Here is a 21,894-nt window from a genome sequence, read left to right as displayed (position 1 = left end):
TCAAGCTGCGCCAGGGCAGGGTCAGACTGGCTCTTAGGAAGGATTTCTTTGCAGAAGGGGTTGTTGGGCGTTGGAATGGGCTGCCCAGGGCAGCGGGGGAGTCCCCATCCCTGGAGGGGTTGAAGAGTCGGGTTGACCCAGCGCTGAGGGATCTGGTGGAGTTGGGATCTGTCAGTGCTGGGTTAACGGTTGGACTAGATGATCTTCAAGGTCCTTTCCCACCGAGGTGATTCTAGGATTCCGTGCCGTGCCGGCCCTGGCTGCCCGTGGCGGGGCCGGCGCGCCCTGCGGCCGCCGTTGCTAGGGCGCGGCGCGGCTGTTGCTAGGGGCGCCATAGAGTCCCGGAAGTTCTCTCGGACTAGAGCGGCACCCGGAAGCGGACGCTCCGTCCCGATGTGTGGTGGGAGGTGCGGGATCATGGCGGCCGGCGAGGGGGATGGTGGGCGAGCGGGCTGCGGCTCCTGAGGCGCCGCCATGTACTCGGCTGCCGCCGCCGCCGCCTCGCCGCCGCGACGGGACTTCATCTCCGTCACCCTCAGCCCGGAGGAGGCGGTGGGGGCCGGCGGCTACAATAACAGCAAGGCCTGGAGGCGGCGCTCCTGGTGGCGGGTGAGGGCGGGCTCCGGGCCGTGAGGGGACCCGGGCCGCGGGGGGCTCCGGGCCGTGAGGGGAGGACCCGGCCTGGAGCGGGTGGGGAGCTGTACGGCAGTGGCGAGCTGGGTGCAGAGGGCACCTGGCAGTGAGGGAGCACTGCTGGGCTGGGGGGGACGGTCTGTAGGGAGTGAGGGGTGAGGGGTGTCTCTGGGCTTGGGTGCAGCTGGACTGTGTATTGAGGGTCCTGGCTTGGGACCCCGCATTCTGAGCTGGGCAGTGGGCCTGAGCTGTGGGCACTTGACGATGGGGATACCCTGGGCTTTGGGAAGGGGTGGCCCCGGGCTGGTGTCTGTTCTCAGGAGTGTTCGGGTGGCAGCTCTCCACTGGTAGGGCTTTGCGGAGTGCAGGCTGGTTGAGGGTGCTTTAAGTCATATCTTAATTTTTGTGAACAAAGCTGTGTGGAAGTTGGGGGATAGGGAGAGGGCAGGCAGCTTTACAGCGGGTGGGAGTCTTGGGCTGGAGAGGCAGAGTGGGAAAGTGTGAGTCAAAGGGACAAGGTAACCTTTGTTGCAGATAGCCACCTATAGAGGTTTACAGGTGGTCGGGTGAAGTGTCTGGAGAACTTGTTTAGGGACACAGTATGGCAGCTTCTCTCTATTAACAGCTAGGGTAATGTGGGAATAGGACACAAGAGGTTCCATCCTTCCTTTTATCCTTATTGTTTGTCAGGAAAAAAAAGTAAGATGGTGGTGAATGCCCTCATGAATTCTTGTGCCTTATTCCTACCCATCCCAAGACACCACAGTCAATGCCTCTTCCCATCCTACCCTTGGGAAACACAGGGCCGCTGGGTTTCAAGCATCCTTCTGCAGTTGGGAGATGGTTTGCTGTGCTGGTAGAGCCGAAGGTGAAGGAGTGGGATCTGCATCTTGTGGTGTGCGTAGGGAAGGGTGTGCAGGATTACTGTGCTGTCAGCGCTGTGGGAGGAAAACAGGAAATGTGTGCTGTGGGGCTCGGCACTGTGAGCACGGTTCTTTGCTGAAACATTTGCAGCCTCTGGATGATAACTGTGGGAAGTGCTGGGGGGTGTAGAGTGGTTTGTAGGAAACTGCAGGTGTTCCCGAGTGTAGCGTTGGCACCAAAGAGCCCTCTCTGTGTGCTGAAACTTGCCATCAGAAGCAAAATGCTGCTCTGGTGAATTTTGATAGGACTGTTAGAAAACGAACAAAATGGTAATTTAGCAGTTAATGTTTAACTCCAACTGCTCTCTCTCTAAATGGAGGAAACTTCCCTCTCAGGCTAATCTAGCATTTGCTGTCTGACTTTTAGTGATTTTGTTGTATATACTTCAGTTTTAAAAACACATTTTTGCCCAGGACTAAACTTGGAAACGTTGTGGGTTTGTCTTGTTCATTGTTCTCTTGGTCTACTTCATTTTCATATTGTTGCGGGTTGGTGACTTTATTTGTGGTGGCAGCACCTGTTCTGTGTGACGGTTACACATATGTTTGTCAGAGGCAGGACGCCTGGATTTTCTTGTCCAGTGACTGGTGCTTATTTTGAGCCTTCTTTGCTGCAGTAACGTTTTTAATTTTCTTATCACTTTCATCTGTTCCATATTTTGCATGTGTGTTCTGCAGCACCTCCCCAGCCAGAAGGGAGGAAAGAGGCTTTTGGCTTATTTCCCATTTGACATCTGGGCAGATGCGCAGGTCAGCCAGCAAAGGTTGTGATGAAAGTCAGTGCGCTGTGGCTGATGCTCTCTGGGAATCTCGGCACTTGGTAGTCTCTGAGGTTCTTGCAGAAAATGGCTCTGATGTTTCTCTGAGCTTGCTAGCATGCTGTATTTCTGTTTTCTCTATCATCAAAGAAGATAAGCAATGGATGTCTGCAGTTGGAAACAGAGGGTAAAATTAAACCTACTCAGTTTTGTGTTTCTTGCTCTGACCGATAAGAGTTTATTTTTGACTGAGTTGGATCTCAATGTCATGCTAAATATTCTTCCTTTTACTTATTTTCTCTCCTAAAGAAATGGAAGCAGCTGTCTCGACTACAGCGGAGCATAATTCTCTTCCTGTTTGCCTTCTTGGCAGTCTGTGGAGTCATTTCATACACAAGCATGGGGGAACCCTGGAAAAGTATGTGTTCTGTATAGCTGAGAATTACCGGAATGTGGTGTTACATTTAATTAATTGTAGTTCTTATAACTAGTTTTAATTTTTATTGACAATGACGGGGTGTATCCATTAATGCACACCTGTGAGATGATTTTTATGTGACGTTTCAATGACTTGTTTCTGCTTAATCAGAAATATTTTTCATACCCCTTTTTATTATTTATTTTGATTAGAGCAGTGTTTTGGTTTAGTTGATTAAGATTTGGAGGCTGTGAGTGGTTTTTTTATTATGTTTGTGTGTAGATAGTGGTAACCCAAACCTAAACAGTAGAATAAGATAATGCTCTCCTCGTTTTGATTGTCCATCAGATTAGAAATTCCAAGCTTTTCTACAATATGAAGGCACATTTGCCTTTGATATTATCTTACAGCCTGTATTGAGAAGCTAAAATAATAGCAATTAAAAAGAAGCATGTGCATTTCAGCAACCTCCTTGTATAGTGGGGAGAGTGTTAATACCAAAAGACACTGTGTGTGTTTATCAATGTTTTGTGAATGGAAACACTTTTTGGAGGCGCATCTAGTATGTGAATACAGCAAACTGTTCTAAATTTCTAGCTGGAGCCTAAACTGTTGATTCCTTGTGCTGAGCAGTTTTGTGTGTCTAGGTCTAACAAACAAATCATTGGATGATCAGAGAACAGAACCAGAAATTCCTGGATTAAAGCTGGCAAATCCAGCCGTTCTACCAGCACCCCAGAAAGCAGATGCCAACCTTGGAGACTACCCAGAGCTTTCACCACAGGTACTATGAGAAGAAATGAGTTTTATAAAGCTACCAAAGAGTTTGTGAAAGCTGCAAATAGTGCTTGGTTTCAGCAGTTGTTGAGAAAGGAGTTATAACTTGCAATAAAAGTCTGCTCTGAGTGGAATGCTCTCTTCTCAGGAAGGGCTTTGGTATAGTATTTCTTGGCTCTACTTTTTATAAGTAAGTGTTCAGTATACTGTTTCCTAATCACTGATATACCTAGGAGTGCCAGGACTTTAAGTCACAGTGACCTCTTACTTGAGGCTTCACTTTCTTGCTACAATTAATTTGTTTGGACTGGGAGTGCTCTGGACATCAGTCTTGCTGTTGTGAGGAGCCTAAATAGAGTCGTGGCTGAATATGAGTCGTGGGATACTGTCAGTGTCACACTGAACTGAAATAGCTTTTCTGGAAGCTTGAAATATAGCAGCAAACAGATGTTAGTAGGTTTTGAAGGGTTACATTTGTGGGGGATGTGATGGGAAAGAAACATGAACTGGCTGTGTGAATTAGTGGTGTAGAGGAATACTGGTTACTGTGTTGCTCTTCATGTATTTACCTCATGAATTTTGGGATTTCCAGTTAATACGAATTTTTGTATTAAATCTTTACTTCACTCCGCACAAATGTACACATATTACTTGTGTAGTAATTCTTGGTATTACCTAACAATAGCATTGTGTAAGCTTTTTTTTTCCCGATGCTTTTTGCTAATTCTGATAAAAAATTTACTGTGCCTAGTAAAATGGAATTAAATATCTTTACAATCCTTTGGCAGTGCCTTGTGTTAAATTAAACACTGGTAGCAGTAGAGGCAGTTTAAAAGTAATTTCTCAGTGTGAACTTAAGAACTGGATAATTTTACCAGAAGTTTAAAACAAACAAAAAACTAAGGTCTTTAGCATACCTTGCATTCAGGGCAGAATTTGTATGCTGATACGATATCAAAATAAGATTTATCTGAAGTTATGTTTAACACTGGAATGCTGTTGATTTACGGTTTGAAATTTTACCAACTGTGCAACATACCAAGCACTTTTTTTTTTTTTTCCTTTATTTTCTCAGAAGCCACCAAAACCACCTCATGTTCGGCGTGGTCCTTCCAATCTTCAGAACAAGCCACCGTGGAGGGATGTGAGGCTGAAGACCCGACATGATACCAGCAAGGTTGTAGAAGACCCGGTCCAGGCTGATAAAGAAGAGAAAACGGAGAAATCCGTTATCAGGTAGAGACGTTTCCAGCAAGTTACGGTCTGGCCTGACAGGTGTTGATATTGCTAGGCTGATTTGTTTAATTTCAATGAATGTGCAGCTTTTCTGTTTTTACTGTTTGCATCATAGAACTGCAGAGGATTTGGAGCCAAGGCTGTCTGTATTTCTAATGCACTTAGACACTCTTAATGCTCAGCAAAATTCTGTAGGTTTCCACGGTTTGTTTTGTAGTAAATATTGATGTATCAGTACAATAATACCGTCACAAGTGTCTTTGTCCTGGGCCAGACTTGGAAGATACATCAGTGTCAGTGTTGGTTACGGGTGTGATGCCACTAAGCACGGTAAGCCCAGGTTGGGCTGGCAGAAGCCGTAGACGCGTATGTAGTTGTGTGCATGTAACTGTACAAGATGTGCTTACTCCTTTCTTACAAAAGGTTAATCATACCGTTCAAAGACCCCTTATGCAGATACAGTAGTATCTTTTACAGTGGGTCTATGCTGCTATGATTATATTAAGTTGTTCCCTAAGATATTATTGATCGAAATTGTTTGATTTAGGAATAACTGGAGGGGTGTAACTTGGATATAGAAACGACTGCCACAAGTTCAGCAGAGGTTCTTAAGATTTGGAACACTAGGCTTTTTTTTTTAATATGTTTGTGTCCTTTTCAGCACTGGCACAGCTGAGCTGATCATAGCATCAGAACTGTGCCTGCATCGGCATTTTGGCTGTCGGTGCTACCTGAAATCTCTCAGAATGACTTGAAGTGTTTTGTGCTGTGCCTTCTGCTATAACTCAGAGAGTTGAACGGGTGGTAACAGGAAAACTTAGGAGAGCAGTGAAAGTATAGTGAAGACTAGTTACAAATTTAAAGAATGAACGTAAGAAAGGAAATGATGGGATTTATGTCAGTCATAAGATATACTGACTGTAAACAATAAAAACTTTAAAGGTCCTGTAAGTCTGGTTCCCTTAGGAGGCATAGGATGAACTCAGAGGCAATATGTACATTAAACAGCATGGTCGAGGTTGTTTGATCTTGATATGAACTTGTCTTGACTTGATGTCTGTTCTGAGAGACTTCAGGAGATTCTTAATAAAAACCAGTAAAAACTGATTTATGCATCTGTGGTGGTAGGGAAGTCCCGTGAGTCCCGTGCTAGTAAAGCCTTAAGTGACTTTAAGTGGCTACTCCTTTATGCTTATTCATGATTTTTTGATGATCATCATTTGTGTGGTACTATTTAGTGTTAGTAGCTCCTGTGATCATTTCAGAACTGGTAGATAACAAAATACTTCTAATGCAGCATTCTCAGGTGTTTTAATTATTTTTAGAAGTTCTTTATTAAATTACAGTGCCAAGGTATTTAATGAAATTCCAAGAGCCTGTAAGACATGTTTCTTAATCCAGTAAAATTTCTCTGGTACAAATTACTTTCTTTGAACAGAAAAATTATCTAGTGGACAACATAGTTGTTTTGATCCTTGACAGAAAATCCAACTCCTGTTTTTATCAAAGTATTGTGAGAAAAAGGAAATGCAGAGATATCTCATTCATTTGCATGACTTTCTGTGATCAAATTAAATCTTAATTACAATCCCTTGTATTTGAAGCTGGAGAGGAGCAGTGATAGAACCTGACCAAAGCACTGAACCTCCGTCTAGTAAAATAAAGGAACCAGAAAAACCTTCATCTGTGGAAGTTGAAGACCAGAAGGAACCAGGTAAATAGTACAGTTAATTATACCTTTATTTCTGTTCACTTTTATGGCTGAAGTTGTGCAATTCCTCCCCACACATCTATTTTATTTATTTATCTATTTTAATCAATGAAAACAAAAAGTGTAGGAAAGATTATTTACCTAGGACATCCAAGCCTTTCAGTGTCCTTATTCCACCATGACAGCCTTCACGCTTATTAGCCTTCAGAATTTGAAAATAAATTTTAGTGACAAATTTTTGAAATAGAGCCTCTGGGAGAAAGCAGACATTCCTGTCCTTTCTCCAGGAAGGGATAGTCTAAAGAGATAGGGCTTGGAAGGGACAGTTTCCTTTTTCAGCTGTGGTTTTCCTTTTGTTCTGCAAATACAGGGAAGGTGACTTCCTCCCTGAATTAAACTGAACTATTTTTAAGTCTCACCAGAAAGTTGGAGAAGTTGTTTTTGCAATTGCTGTCCTTGTGGAGTAAAGAACTTGTTGTTCTGCTTTCAGGGCTCGTATGAGGAAGTTCTGATATGATAAAAATGGCATATTACAATGTGGTGTGTTTGGCTTGTTCTGGCTTAATATATATGGGTTACTTATGCTGCTTGGTGTTTCACACTCTAGAAATCTTTGTTTATAATTTTGAAAAATTTCAGCTAATGGGCTTGAAATTTTTCATGTTGGATGTGTAACATAAACTCAATTTTATGGCCAATTGAGAGCAAAAATTTCAGTAGAACTGTGGAAAAAGGTATGGCTTTGCCCAGGATGGAAAAATGTAAATTTTCTTCCTTTTTTGTATTAAATGAAAAGTTCAAGAGAAATTATTTTGTATAACTGATTTTAAATTTAGCAGACAGCAATGAATAAGACAGGGGGCAAAAAATGGTATGTGGTAAGTTAGCTGAGGATTGAATTGTTAAGCATATGTATTCAGCAGCTGAATTCCAGTTGATATAAGCAATCTTAATTCTGCTGTTTCCTGACTTTCAGGTCTCTGAGCTTTAGTGATACTCATGTAACACTTGTGCATGGGATTATTTTAATGTTTTATTTGCCAAAGTGACTTTTTTTTTTTGCCAGGGAGAGATCTCTGTTTCCATCTGGCTGAATTGCTGACCAGAAACACTGACTGGTTATTCCACAGAGGAAAGGCTGTACTGAAAAGAATAATCTAAGGATGGTTTTTCCGTTACACTGATTGTCTAGTTCAGAAGAAAGATTATTTTGTGTAGAATGCAGCAAAATGGTGTTTGATATAGCTGCATAACTCCCCTGCAGAAGTCTTGAGCAAGGTGCTGTTTCCTTTTGCAGTGCCCATCACCGAGCGTCAGGTGGCTGTGATAGAAGCATTCCGCCATGCCTGGAAAGGGTACAAGGATTTTGCCTGGGGCCATGATGAGCTGAAGCCCTTGTCCAAGTCCTACAGTGAGTGGTTTGGACTTGGGCTTACCTTAATTGACGCCTTGGATACCATGTGGATTTTAGGCTTAAAAGAAGGTAATTTTTTTTCCTCCTCCATTTTTTCCCCTCTAAAATAATTCCTTATTTTCTATTCAGGCAGTACACATTCAGAGTTCTTTGGAGGGAACATTTACTATGCGTGGCCAATAACTTTTGTTTACCTGTGAGGGTAAATACATATATATATATATATATAAAACAGTATGTATAAAAAAAAAAAAAACAAAAACAAAAAAACCAAAAAAACCCCAATTATATTAAATGACACCATTTTTCTTGGAATAGAATTTTGAGCCACAAAAAAAATACTCCACTGTTACATATAACAAAGGATATGTCTGCTAGAAACTGAGGAAGGTATTACTAAGCTTTCTGATTTTTGTTTCTGTACTGAAACTCTAGTGCTATGTTTGTACCATTATACAGCCACTGTAGGCTTTCTGCCTATCAGTCTTAGATAGTTAGCCTGTAAGCTTGGTTGTGTTTTATCACACCTAGTATCAGTATTTCATACCTGGATTTAAGAAAGTTGTTTCTGTAAGGAATCAATAGATGAAGGAGTGTTCAATACCTCCTTCCTGAACTGCTCTGATATCTGTATTTTTTCAGTTATTCTTGAAGTGACTATGTTAGAAAACTTTCAAACAGAGTTTAAAAACTAAGCCAAAAATTGTGCAATTCTGTTGCAAAAAACTTGCTTAATCAGTACTTAGGGGTTTTTTTTGTTGTTTTGGGTTTTTTTGTGGTGCAGTGTTTTTCTTAGTGGTATTTAAAAATTTCTGGAACTGTATCTATTTAACCTTGGTCGATAGCCACCTTTGTAGACTTCTATCCATCATGCATTTTTTTTTTGTGTCAGGATAGGAAGAACAGAGGTGCTAGTAAGGGGACAATAAACAGTCAAAGTCTCTTATGATTCTGTCTCTTTTACCTTTGAAGGTTGTGTAAAATATTAAATCAAATGAAAACTCTACATCATGTCTGCAGCTCTAGGCCTGAGTAGTGTATCTTTCAGAAAGCTGACAGTGTGCTGCTTTTTTTTCATAAAAAATTAATTGTGAACTGCATAGAGCTTTTAAAATAAGTTATTAGTAATTTAGATGTGTTGGAAATGGGTTCTTGGTGAAGGCTTCTTCATATTTTATAGCACTTCTTTTGCTGATTGCCTTAGAAAGCTCCTGTGTTTTTTTTTCTGAATAACAAATGCTATCTAAATTAAAGCTCTGTTGGAGGTTGCCAGTCTTTCTTGCAAGCTGATCAATGCTAATGCTTCTGTGAAAGAGGACCTTACCTTTTCTGTTGTACTGCTGGATAGTGCTAACATCTGACAGTAGAGATTTTTCTGTGGTTCTCAGTCTACCCAACATCCAGTACTTACCCGATATCCGAGACATTTTTTTCTCATGAGGACATAGAGGCATCCTTTTGTTTTAGAGTTAATCTTCTCTGGAATACCTTCCATTTCTGGGAAACTCATTGTTCTGCGCTACTCACGAGCAGGAGTTTCTGGAAGGTGTGATAATTCAAGATTAGTTTAGCCTTTATAGTTAAAGCATGAGCTAACTCACATGCACCATGGAGTTAGAACCTGTGCAAAAGCAGTCATTGAGTGATACTGCTGATAAGCTGACTTTTGAATCTAAAATGAGTTTTTTTACATTCCTTTTTGAAGTACTAGAGTGATAAACAACCATTTTTGTTTCTGGACAAAAAATTGCAGACTGTTGGGATTTTAGGGTTAAGTGCTGAAGTAGGAGGCAGGCTCCCCAGGACATTGCTAGACTAGAGGTGTTAATGGCTGTTAACTGAAAATGTTATCTGTTATCTTGGTAGGTATCTTGGTAGATAACAGCTTTGGTTTAAATAGGTTTCATGGTAAAGTTCAGAAAGCTCTTGTGGAAGTGTAACTAATTGCCTGAGAAGTCAAATGGATGGGCTTAAAAGATCTCAATTTCTGGATGATTTTAATAAAGAATTCCTCAATTCTTTTTTTAGACTATTAGAAACTTTTTATTTTGCTGGGTGTTTTTGTCTGTATGCATCTGTGGTGTATGCTGAATTTAACATATTAAGCCAATGATAGTCAAACTTCTCCTACCATGTGCTCTTTATTTTAGTTTTCCATCTAAAATTATGATCCCTTTAGACAGATATAAGTAACTGTCATGGATATATGGAGTGCTAATGTCTCTAGTCTGTTTGGAACATGCCAGAAGTTCATAACTGGACTCCCTTTTATACTTTGCAGAGTTTGAAGAAGCAAGAAAATGGGTAGCAAACGATTTAGTATTTGATAAAAATGTGGATGTGAACCTCTTTGAGAGCACTATTCGTATCCTGGGGGGCTTGCTGAGCACCTACCATCTCTCTGGAGATAGCCTCTTCTTGGAAAAAGCTGTGAGTGACTAGTCTTAGAAATGAAACTAGATTATGTATTCTATATTGGATGTAGTTGAGGGAAGATGCATCAGAAAGTTAAATGTTGCTTGTTTTTTAAGTTGCAATGTAAAGTGGTGGGAAAGGGATTTACCTTTAATCTTTTAAGCCTGCACTACTTTTTGCTTTCTGGATAACCTCAGAACCTTGCTGTGTTTTGTCAGGTATTCTTATATGCCTGTTTTTCTGTTGATTAAGAGCTGACCGTAATAAAGTTCATGAAACAAAAGAAGAAATAAATGGTTAGCGAAGAGTAATAGTTGTCATTTGTCGCCCTTTCTGTGTGTTTTAACAGCATCAGCCAGCTCTTTAGATTAGCTAGATGCAGTCAATGACTTCAGAATTGCATCACATTGCATAGAGGTTGCAGACTCCAATGAGGCTTGCAATACTAGGAACAAGGTAGAAACTCTTTACTCTTACTTTAGTAATTTAGTAATTACTAAATGTAGTAATTACATAGTCATTACTATGAATAAATCCATGACCCTTTTTAATTCTTGGCTTTCTTGCACCATCTAAACCCAAGCTGCTATTCTCTCTTTTTCTCTCTGCTTGTTGAAAGAAAGTCTAAACGGGTATGTGTGTATATATTTATTTTTTGTCGTCTTGTTGTTTTGTCCTGTGCTCTTGGGTTTTCTTTAGAAAGACATTGGGAACAGACTTATGCCAGCATTCAAGACCCCCTCCAAGATACCATATTCTGATGTCAACATTGGCCGTGGCACTGCACATCCACCTCGTTGGACATCTGACAGCACTGTGGCAGAGGTGACCAGCATTCAGCTTGAGTTTAGGGAGCTCTCTCGTCTCACTGGAGATGAGAAATTCCAGGTATGGAAGAATCAGTCAGTGTTTTTCTCTTTTTCCACCTCTCTGCAGCTCCACCACTGACTCTTTGTCAATGTATGTGGTCTCTGTAGTCTCTAAGTGACACTAAATGAGTTCTGAAACTCTAGATGAGGGAAGAAAAAGAAACAAAGTAATTCCAATTATTTTCTTAAGTACCAAAAAGTCAATAAATATTTTTCTCAGAAACAGCTTTTGATTTAAAAAAACAAAACAAAACAAAAAACCAACAGCAAAACCAAACCACAACAAAACCCAAACACCACCATCCCTCCACTGCCCCCCTCCAAGTTTTTGTCATTTTTTTTGTTTGACATTCGGTTGTCAGATTTTGAAAAAATACTAAGCTAAACAGGGGACTGTGGAACTGTGCCTTGCTTAATGTTGTTAGAATTCTATGTGAGGTTTCTTGATGACATTACCTAAATGCTGCCGTACAAGGAACTAAAATGTGATTCACTAGATAAGGCTCTGACAGGAGGTCACAGTATAAGGAAAAGTTAGTTGAAATAAAAATAATTAGAGGAGAATATTTTCCAGTCTTTTTGTTTGGTGGTGGTGTTTTGTTGTTTTAGACTGTATTACACACAGCTCAAGTTTTGTGCAGTTATATAAAGAAGTTTAAGCTATTGCATGATCCATGTAAATGTTATTTTAGCTGGACTTCTTGCAGATACAAGTAAGTCAGATCATAGTCCGGTGCCATACTGGCTTTCGAGTGGGCTTATTTGAAGGAAAGGAAATAGTTACAGTTATGTCACAGTACTTAAATGTACCTAGTGCATCATGTTTTGAGAGTCAGAAAGTTTGAAATCCTGTATTTAGTATATTACACGAGCTGAACTTGATGTCCCTGATGCTAATTTGAGGAAGAATAATTAAAGATTTGTTATCAGCCTGAAGTTACTAGCCACAGTTTTGTGCATCATTTATACCTGTAATTTATGTTTGCTATTTTCTTTCATTCAGAAAGCTGTAGATGAGGTGATGAAGCATGTTCATACCCTCTCAGGGAAAAATGATGGACTAGTGCCTATGTTCATAAACACCAATAGTGGGCAGTTCACTCACCTGGGTGTCTATACTCTGGGAGCAAGAGCTGACAGCTACTATGAGTATTTGCTGAAGCAATGGATTCAGGGTGGAAAAAAAGAAAATGAGTAAGTTCTTTCCATTTCTCATATCTGTGTGAGAATTATGTGAACTGTAAAACTTCCTGTTGTAGTTTGCTGCTTAAAGAAAAATAATGTACGTGCCCAACAGTTGACTGAAAATATCACTGTTTTTAAAAGCAAGCTAAGCAAGCAAGAGGGACCTGTGCTAACTTTGATGTAAAAACAGCATGAAAGTTAGGCTTAGTCTCAAAACCTCTCCTCCTCAGAAAGCTTTTCATCCTCAGCACATCAGATGTGAGGAGTGTTGCAGACAGGAAAAGAGAATTAAGTCTTTGCAGTAGATACGGAGCATAATTAGACACTTCTGAAATACCGATGATACTTCATTTCACCAGCAATGTCTGTGCTTTCTCTGGGTTTGTGAGGGAAAGGTGAATCCTACAAGATGGTTGAGGTGGGAGATTTAATCCATAAGGAGTAATTTTTCTTAGAAAGGAGACTGAAGTTTGATGTTTGTGTAAAATTTTGCTTTAGGTCTCTTACGTTTCTCTTATCTGTGCTGGATAAGTGTAAGAGAATGTTTGCAGGGAGCAGAGGAATTAGAGATGTTGGAAAAGAAGGTTTCCTCCAAAACAAGACAAAAAATCCAAGCACTTTTTTGTCTGCTTATGAGCTAATTATGTTGGACTTGTTCATGTCGAGGGGTTTAATGCCTCTCTGAGGCATTTCTTTATATCAGAATGGGTGCATGTCTGCAAAGAAAGCTTGCATCACTGCTTTTTCCAAGCCACACCTCACTGTAAATGGAGACTGTGGTCTTTGGGACCACGAACGATGGCATTTAGTGAACCTCAAATGAAATTATTCAGCTTTTTTCCACATAAAAGTAGTTTGAAACAAGGGAAATTCCAGTTAAATACTGTGAAACAATGCTTCACAGTGAGAGTGGTCAAACATTGGAAAAGACTGCTCAAGGTCTCTGAGGGTGATACTTCATTTAAGGTCATACTACTACATTTTTGGATGGAGATACTAAAAAAAAAATTGCTTGGTTACGCCCTCAGGCAACCTGATCTAATTGAATCTGCTTCAGAGCAGAGGGTTGAAGTAGAGACCTCCAAGAGGTTCTTACCCGCCTAGATTTCTGTGATTTCAGTTACTGTAATTCTAAGGATTCCTGAGATAAAATCTGGTTACTGCCTAGAAACAGTGGGGAGTATGTTTTATTTAATACTTAAATTACTTGAATTTAATACTTAAATTACTTGAAAAGTAAACCCAATATTACTACTTGGTAGTAATAACTACTTAATGTCCAGTTGAGGTTTTTTGTCAGTTTTGGTTAAATTTTGGTTAGTATTGTTCTTCATTAAATTTGGTTAAATATTGTTCTTTAGACTGAAATAACAGTCTCCAAAAGGATTGTGCTGAACATCAGCTATGATTAAATGTGTTCTAACTGTGCATATGTGAGCCAACTGGGAATGATTTTAATTCACAGACTGTTGGAGGACTATATGAGAGCCATAGAAGGAGTGAAGAAGCATCTTCTTCAGAGATCACAACCCAAGAAGCTTACTTTTGTAGGAGAGCTTGCTCATGGCCATTTCAGTGCCAAGATGGTAAGAAGTACAACTGCATTTAAAAAAACAACAAAAGAAAACAGAAAAAGCACCAACCACCAAAAAAAGAAAAATCAACATATGGATAGGCAAATGCAAAGCTTCTGTGTTGTCTTTCCCCCTTCCTCCCTCCAAAGAAAAACACCCCAACCAACCAAAAAAAAAGGGAAAAAAAAACAAACACAAATAAAACCAAGACTATATATATATATAGGCAGTGGGATGGCAGTACTGAGTAACTAGTTTGTCAATATCAGCCACCTGTGTAAACCAGCAGCCTTCTCTTTGAGTTACTCTGGTAAATTCATTTATGTTCCTGTAAGACGGAACATTTTGGAGCTGGAGTCAAATTTTCTTCTGTTTTGGTCATAAAATTCCAGTGTCTGAAACTGTTGAGGCAGTGCCTGTTTTATATATTATTTATATTCCATAATTCAAAAATATATGTAGACACTTGCACACCTGGCTTTTCAGATTTACCTTCAAAACAAGGTGATCTAATATTGTGTTACTATGTCAAAAAAAAAAAATCTGATAATTTTGGAGGGTTCTGTCTATTCATGACATTTGTTTCTTTTCCTGTATATAGGGTTATTGAGTAAAACAGTATGCTGTTTGTTGTAGAGAAAATTGATTGATCTCACCTCCCTGCTCTTAATTTGTGCATCCATACTCTTTAAAAGGCATTTTAAAATCTCAGTTAAAGATTTCATGCAAGTGCAGATATTGTATGAGTGTGTGGCTTTTTTTTTTAAAGATGAGTGTTGTGTTATTAATGTATGTGTAGCCTTACGCATACTTTTTCAATACCTGAAGTGAGTTTTAGTGAATTCTTTGACTTGTTTGGTTTCTTGATGTAGATGTTCAGTTCTGCATGTGCTTCCTGCATCTGAATTTCTCAAAGGCTCTTCAAACCTGCTGTGAGCAAGACTGGATTGGTAGAGGGAGCTCCTCCATCCCAAGATATGACAGAATTGAATTCAGACAGATAGATTTGGCTTAGGTTTTTGCATGTATTGGTACACTTGCTTCTGTTACAGGGAGTCAGAGTTTGGGTATTTAATCAATTATTGAGTGAAAGGCTTGACAGGCGTCTTACCCTGGCCAACTGGAAAAGTGGAGGATGTTTGTCCCCTGTGTCTGTGTTGACCTTCACCACCCTCACCCATTTCCTTTAGGACTGGACAAAGCTTTTAAAGGTCCATACAGGTGCTGCTTGTGCACCGGAGTGTTTTTACTATGCTTTTGGGTGATGAGACCTGAGCTTTCATACTGAATGGTAAGAATCATTTGAAATTCCATATGTGACCTTAATCTGCAACTCTTACATTCACAATACCAGTGGTGGATTAGCCCCTGAAGGACAATCAATCTTGTACTGCAAATTGAATTTTGCTGGAGATGGGTTTTGGGCATTTTATACAATCTGATTTTTGATGTGTTCTTCAACTGACTTTGATGACTGAGCTTTCTTGGGAAGTTAACTAAATTAATCTTGATTGTTTACAAACGTTGCACAGTTCTTGAAGTAATACCACTCCTGTTGTCCTTTGAAGAAATTGTTTGCTGTAGCAAGTAAAAGCTAAGGAAGAAGTGTCCCTGCGGTGCTTTCGTTGCTGCTGCTTTGTCTTGGGAAAGCCAGCAGGAATGCTCTTCATAAGATCATCCTCAGATGCCCCTCTTCCACACATACACAGCGAGCCAGAGATGTTTTGTTCAAGGTGCCTGCTATCTGTGGCATTCAGCTGGCTGTAAACAAGAGAGTAAGTCTAGAGCTAGTGGTGGGAATGGGAGCCAGGTATATCCCAGACTCTCCAGAAAAATGGTGCTCTCGCATCTTTGGTGCTCTGTAGATGTGAGGGGTAATAGCTTTTTATTACCCCAAATAACAAAGTTGCAAGAAAGGGGCAAGCTTTCAGGCAGAAATATGCTTGAAAGCTTGTCAGTGGATCTAATGATCTCTGCAGATGTTGTGTCTCTTACAATAATGCTAAGATTATTTCAGAATTTTAAAATGAAATTCAGATGATGAGTTTGTCTCTTACGTTGTCCCTTTAGGTGTGTCTATTGAGAAACCTTTAGGTGATCCTGTTCACCCCACTTCATAGGCTGGTATGAAATGAATACTTCTGGTGAACCGAAAGACGCTCTCTTCCCTCTTGCACTGACCTCAGACCTCTTTTTCAGAAACTTGACATAAAAACAGAGTCTCGTAAATTTTCCAGATTAGTGATGTCTCTGTAATAATGTTGCCTGCCTCATGGTACATTACATCAAACGTAAGAAGTTATGCTCAAGTTCTTGGTACCTGAAATGTGTTTTGAAGAAGAGAAAGAAGGGGAAAAAAATGAGATACACACATAGGGACAGAGAGGGGCATGTGCACTCACACAAATACCTGTTTATTGTGTAATTTTTTTCTAGAGTAAGAGTTGTCTTGTCTTGCAGGATCACTTGGTTTGCTTTTTGCCTGGTACTCTGGCACTGGGAGCTCACAACGGATTGACTGCTGATCATATGAAATTGGCTGAAGCCCTTATAGAAACCTGTTACCAGATGTATGCTCAAGTAGAGACAGGCCTGAGTCCAGAGATCGTACACTTCAATCTTCATGCACAGAAGGGCCACAAAGATGTGGAAATCAAGGTGAACAGATAGTTGGCCTGAACTGTAATTTGATGATTCTTCTGTATCTCTGTTCTGCTGTTGAAACTCCCAGCCAGATATTGGTGATGTGCTCTGTTGTGAAGCAGGTGCTTCTTTTGCTGCCTTCCTTTCTAGGTGTACTCTAGCCTTTGTTTTTAATTACCCCTGTAGTGTATTTAGAAGCTGAGTTGTGCATAATAAACTCTCTGGAGTAGGTGGAGATGGGAATCGCTATTTTTTTTCTTCCTGCATGTGTCCTTGAGGAAATTCGTTGTCTGAATTATTCTTGCCTTTTTTCCTCTTGCAGCCTGCAGACAGGCACAACTTACTGCGACCAGAAACTGTGGAAAGCCTTTTTTATATGTACAGATTCACTGGTGATAAGAAATACCAAGACTGGGGCTGGGAAATCTTGCAGAACTTCAATAAATACACACGGGTAAGGTCAGCTTATAATGTCCTTGTTCTGTCAGCACTGTATTTGTTCACTTGCTCTCTAACAAGAACTTTGGAAACCTTCTGTGTTTCAAGAGTCATCAAATGCATGTGGGGAAATTCATAAGAACACACAGAAAAGTTCAGTTCATGCAGTGCCTTACAGTTTGAGATACACTACTTGGTACATTCAGGGAAAGAGCTGGTATTACATTGCTTAAAATGTAAAATGCAGAGGCTGCATGCAGACTACCAAAGTGCCCTTATGTCCTCTTGGAAGCTGTTAGAATCTCTACTGTGATCTTCTTTAGAATTCAGAAGCTGAGAAGGACCAGGCTGGATTGAAAGAACCCTTTGGTTGAAGTTGCCAAAAAAAAAATTTGCCACAAAATGGCATTAGTGCTTTAATAGAGGGTTTTTTATATTCATTCTGACTACAGTGCTTATGAAGATACCACTCTGATATGCTGTAAAAGTGTGGCCTAGATTGCAGTGGCCATTAAATATCCATTGTCTGTTCTTTAGAGAATACGTATGGCAATTTGTCCAACTCTAATGTAGAAATTGCACTAGTTACTTTCTGTACTTCTGTCCAGAAACTTCAAGGGGATGTTCTTTGTGATACCTCTTTAAATTAAGCATAAATGGACATTCTGATTCATTTTATCAGGGTAGTTTCTTTTAAAATGCAATTAAAGTTCTTTCATAACTAAAGTTTTATATGTAAATGAAAACAAGTCTGAAATTAAAAACATGCTGATTTGTTTCATAGCACATTTTCTCCAAGTGCATCTGGATGTTAAGAAGTGAAAATAATTGATTTTAGATTATCAAAATGTACAAAATCTCTTCCTTTCTTTTGGCACAGGTTCCTACAGGTGGTTATACTTCCATTAACAATGTCCAGAATCCCAGCAATCCAGAGCCACGAGATAAGATGGAGAGCTTCTTCCTTGGGGAAACACTCAAATATATGTTTCTGCTGTTTTCAGATGACATAGACTTAATCAACCTTGACAAATACGTATTTAACACAGAAGCTCATCCACTCCCTATCTGGGTGCCAGCATAGACTGGGTGTCAGTAGACCTTCCAATGGTGGCATTTTTATCTTCAAGTCACTTTACTTTTCAGGGTTTGAGGAGAGATGCTATATTGCACCTTTTTTGACTTAAAAGAAACAAACAAAACCTTTGGGAAAGCTTCTCTGGTTTGGAGAAGTCATGTCAGTCTTAAATCTAATCCCTGGTTCTGGGATGGACAAGCTGTGCCATACTAAGCTGTTTTTCCTGGTATTGATGATGCGGTTCAGAGAATAATTGTAGTGTGGACCATGACATTCACAGGGCTCTGGTGAACGAGAAGTCACTTATGTCAGTCTTACTAAATGCTCGTTAAATATCGGGAGTGCAGCAAGTTGTCTTACAGCACAGGATTGTCCCTGGAGAGAAGGAATAAACCTACAGGCTTCTGGTTTATTCTGGATTCACTGAAACACTCAGTTACAGCGCCATTCCTTCGTAAGAACATGTTTCAGGTTTAAGAAGAGTGTTTCAGGTGGTAAGTGGAATAAACAAAGAACTGTAACGTTGTCCCAGGTAGAAGCAAAGCTGTCAGTATTGCTACTGATACTCTGATCTCATTCCAAACTACCGAGCTATGCTGCATCACATTAGAAGAAGGAGGTAGCAGCAAAGCATCTATTGTACAGTGTCTTAGTTTTATAGAGCACTTTGAACAATCTGTTCAGGCTGTGGCTGAAATGAATGATGGAAGAGAATTTGCTGCTGGTTTGGCTCAGAAGTGGTATATAATTTTGTAGAGGTATTGCAGTTTTTTTAACTTATCTGCAGGAATGCAGGAGATAATGTGAAACGCAAGTGAAACTACACGTGCATTTTATATATTATTTGCATCAGTTAGACTCAGGTATTCTGACTGAAAGCTGCTTTCTGAGGTTGGGCACTGGGAAAGCTTGTGAGCACATTAGGTATAATTCCAAGTTAGCCTCCTTCCGTCCCTCCCTGTCCAGATACTGCATTGTAAGGTGTTTGTTGACTCAAGCTTACAACTGTACAGCAAAGTTCATGTTGTTCATAATTTTTTTGACTGTGGAGAAATTACTTTGGGTAGAAGTATTTTCATTGATAGTATTAAAAGCAGGCAGTCTAAACATATTACAACAGTTCCTGGTCCCAGTAGAATTAGTGAAATCTATTCAGTTGCTTGAAGACAAAGCAGACCCAGGTTTTTTTAAGAATTGTATGGGAGCCCTGGGATCTTTCATTTTTTGTATGTGCAAATAGATTTTTAAACCATAAATTTGGAAATCAGCTTTCTATAATGCTTTTCTTTTTGGTTTTATAGCTACTTGGACAGTCCTGTATTCACAGATAAGTTCTCAGAAATGTGCTTGTTCATATTTCTTAAAGAGGTTGTTCTTACCAAAATGTCCTTTCCCCTCACATCAGTGGGAGTGGTGGGAAGTATGCAGGTGCATGGTAGCGACAGTGAGGTACAGTCCCCTCTAAATTTAGGGCTGCTAAGTGGAATTAAATAAATCTGACTGTAATGGTTACTTTTCCAGTGGCTGAGGGGGGTATGTGTATTTTATAGTATTTGTAACCTTGGATTTGTAAAGTAAGATGCACCTTTATTTGTTTTATGCTGATCAATTCTGTTTGCCAGAGTCAGAAGTTACCCTTGGGACCACATTTATCATTCCATGTGTTAATGATGGCTTATGGAAATGGAGAACTTTTACAAATTATTTAAACGCACCTTTTTCTGTCATCAGAGGGACCCTGGGATTTGCAGGACGTGACCAGTTTGTGCAGAATGATGATGTTCCTTCAGTTCACATGCCACCAGTAACCCTGGAGAGTAGTTTCTCACTTATGTGTGCAGTGGAATCCAGTAGCTGTAGCCTTTTTCTGCACAACTGATTTGCTCCTAAGACTTTTGTTTTCTTTGACATAACAGTGAAGAAGGAAAATGCTGTTGAAATGTGGGAGGAAACACCTTCATTGTTTTTGTATGTGGAGCCAGGTTTGTGTTTCTGAAGAGCTGAGCTCTGGCTAAAGGCTGAAGGCTTAAAACTGGAGATTAAAAAAAAAAAAAAAAAATTCAGTGAGACTACCCAGGCCCTACTGACTTGCGTTGCTTTGGCCTTGTGCCTTCAATTGAAGGTAGTATTGAACCCTTAATTAATGACTTTGCTATGGACTGTAAAACTTCCAGAGTCTGGCGTTTCACCTATACAGCAGCCCTACTGAGGAAACAAAGAGATTTCTTAGAAAGTGGAATACATATAAATGCTCACCAAAAACCTTCTGTCTTATACTAGTCTTAATGTAATCAACTTTACAAATGGGACTGTGGGAGTTTGTGTTATAATTTTTTTGCCTTATGGTTGGCTTGAGAGTAATCATCCATTTCATAACGAGTTAAAGGAAGGAGAGAAGAATAAATTGTCACTTTCCCAAACACACTTCTTGTCTTTTAGCTGAGCCTGTTGGTCCAACTGATTTCTTTTCTACCTAATTCTTCCTGGGAAACTGAATCTTTGCGAAGTGTGGCTTTACTGTCCTCATCCTTTAAATCTGAAGTTCAGATTTTTCATCTCTCTCTACCTTTGAGAATAAATGCTTGTTTCAGACTCCTATATCACATGTGAAATGGTATAAACCTAAATAATCTGATAAAAGGTCATCTGCTTCTTCCTGTTCTTTTGCAAAGGTCACTTTAATTGCTTATTTCTTTTTACTTCCTTAACAATGTCAGAGTAGTCTCTTGAGCTTCACAGCCCATCTCAATTCCACTGTGTGCACACACTCCCTCGCCAGCCCTGGCACAACACAAGCTCAGAAGCTTTGCATGTAGTTGGAAAGTTTTCTTTCGAGTACAGTGTAGTTCTTTGAATCAAAGCCTTAATTGCAGGGTCTGTAATCCATAAATAATGTTTATGCTTTGGATGCTTAAGTCAAATGTTGCAGAAAGGCCATCTCTTCAGCCAGTGATTCTGTCCTTTTGCACAAAGACCTGCCTTGGTTTCTCTCCAAGAGATTGAGTGCCTTGCCTAATGAAAATAAAAACCAAACCAGGTGCACCCAGCTATGCTGTTCCCTCTGCTTTCGCTGATAAACAGAAATGGGTATGGGCAGAGCCACGGAGTGCTGCACAGCTGTAGGACTTGGAACTCTCACAGTCTGGGCTTTAAGCCACAGCTCAGAAAAAAATACATACCTGCTTGCTCAAAGAAAATTTAATAGATGGATGGGGCCACAGTTGGCATCTAATCTCTGAATTTTTTGAGAACTGAAGTGTCACTACAGATCTTAGAAACTGGCAGTTTTGCAATGTCCATGGTATTGGCTGGGACACACACACACACCCCCCCTTCTGTGTTTCACATGGCTTTCCATTAACAGGATTTTCACCATTACATGCCATGCTCAGGTAGAGTTGTATTTACTCCTCTAAATACTAGGCAAAGAATCCACTTTGTTTCCTATTCTCTATCAGTGTGACATTGCAATGATGAGGGATGCAGACAGGATAGGTTTTTGCAGCTAACATCTTTACACGGCTCTGTGAATTTCTCCTGTCCTTTAAAGACTATTTCCCTTCAGCTGTGCTTTCCTGCAGGCAGTTCAGCTCCTGATTTCCAATGCCACACTCAGTATATGTAATAAGACCAGTAAAACTGACATGTCAGGGTAGCTCCATGATGCTGTCTAGCAAGCTTGTTGCTTCAACAGAAGGGTTAAGAGTTTCCTGACTTTGGATTTGGGAAGAATAGCTCGGGGTTTTTTTGTTTCTGAAGTATTGCTAGAACTTATTGTCAAATTTTGGAGGCCTCAGCTTCCACAATAAAAAACAACCATGA

The 21,894-nt window shown here is 40.0% G+C and overlaps 2 protein-coding genes across 2 annotated transcripts in view; one reads left to right on the top strand and one right to left on the bottom strand.

The window, feature by feature from the left end:
• The first annotated feature begins 395 nt into the window (after positions 1-395).
• MAN1B1 (mannosidase alpha class 1B member 1) lies at positions 396-20,496 on the top strand. The gene is given in 14 exon segments (XM_074846563.1): positions 396-502; positions 505-609; positions 2,624-2,732; positions 3,380-3,516; positions 4,585-4,745; positions 6,350-6,459; positions 7,754-7,939; positions 10,152-10,300; positions 10,985-11,173; positions 12,158-12,348; positions 13,805-13,925; positions 16,374-16,571; positions 16,879-17,010; positions 17,875-20,496. Coding segments are annotated over 14 exon segments (2,058 nt in total). The 5' UTR covers positions 396-436; the 3' UTR covers positions 18,079-20,496.
• The window catches only part of DPP7 (dipeptidyl peptidase 7), a 36,239-nt gene continuing 25,513 nt past the window's right edge, over positions 11,169-21,894 (bottom strand). The window contains exon 13 of the mRNA XM_074846565.1: positions 11,169-11,294. Coding sequence (XP_074702666.1) covers positions 11,276-11,294 — 19 coding nt within the window. The 3' untranslated portion in view covers positions 11,169-11,275. The remainder of the gene's footprint in view (positions 11,295-21,894) is intronic.

The sequence above is a fragment of the Strix aluco genome, chromosome 20 (genome assembly GCF_031877795.1).
Source record: "Strix aluco isolate bStrAlu1 chromosome 20, bStrAlu1.hap1, whole genome shotgun sequence".
In the NCBI taxonomy this organism is placed as follows: domain Eukaryota; kingdom Metazoa; phylum Chordata; class Aves; order Strigiformes; family Strigidae; genus Strix; species Strix aluco.
Note: the sequence above shows the minus strand (reverse complement) of the source record. Positions and strands in the feature narration are given on the sequence as shown.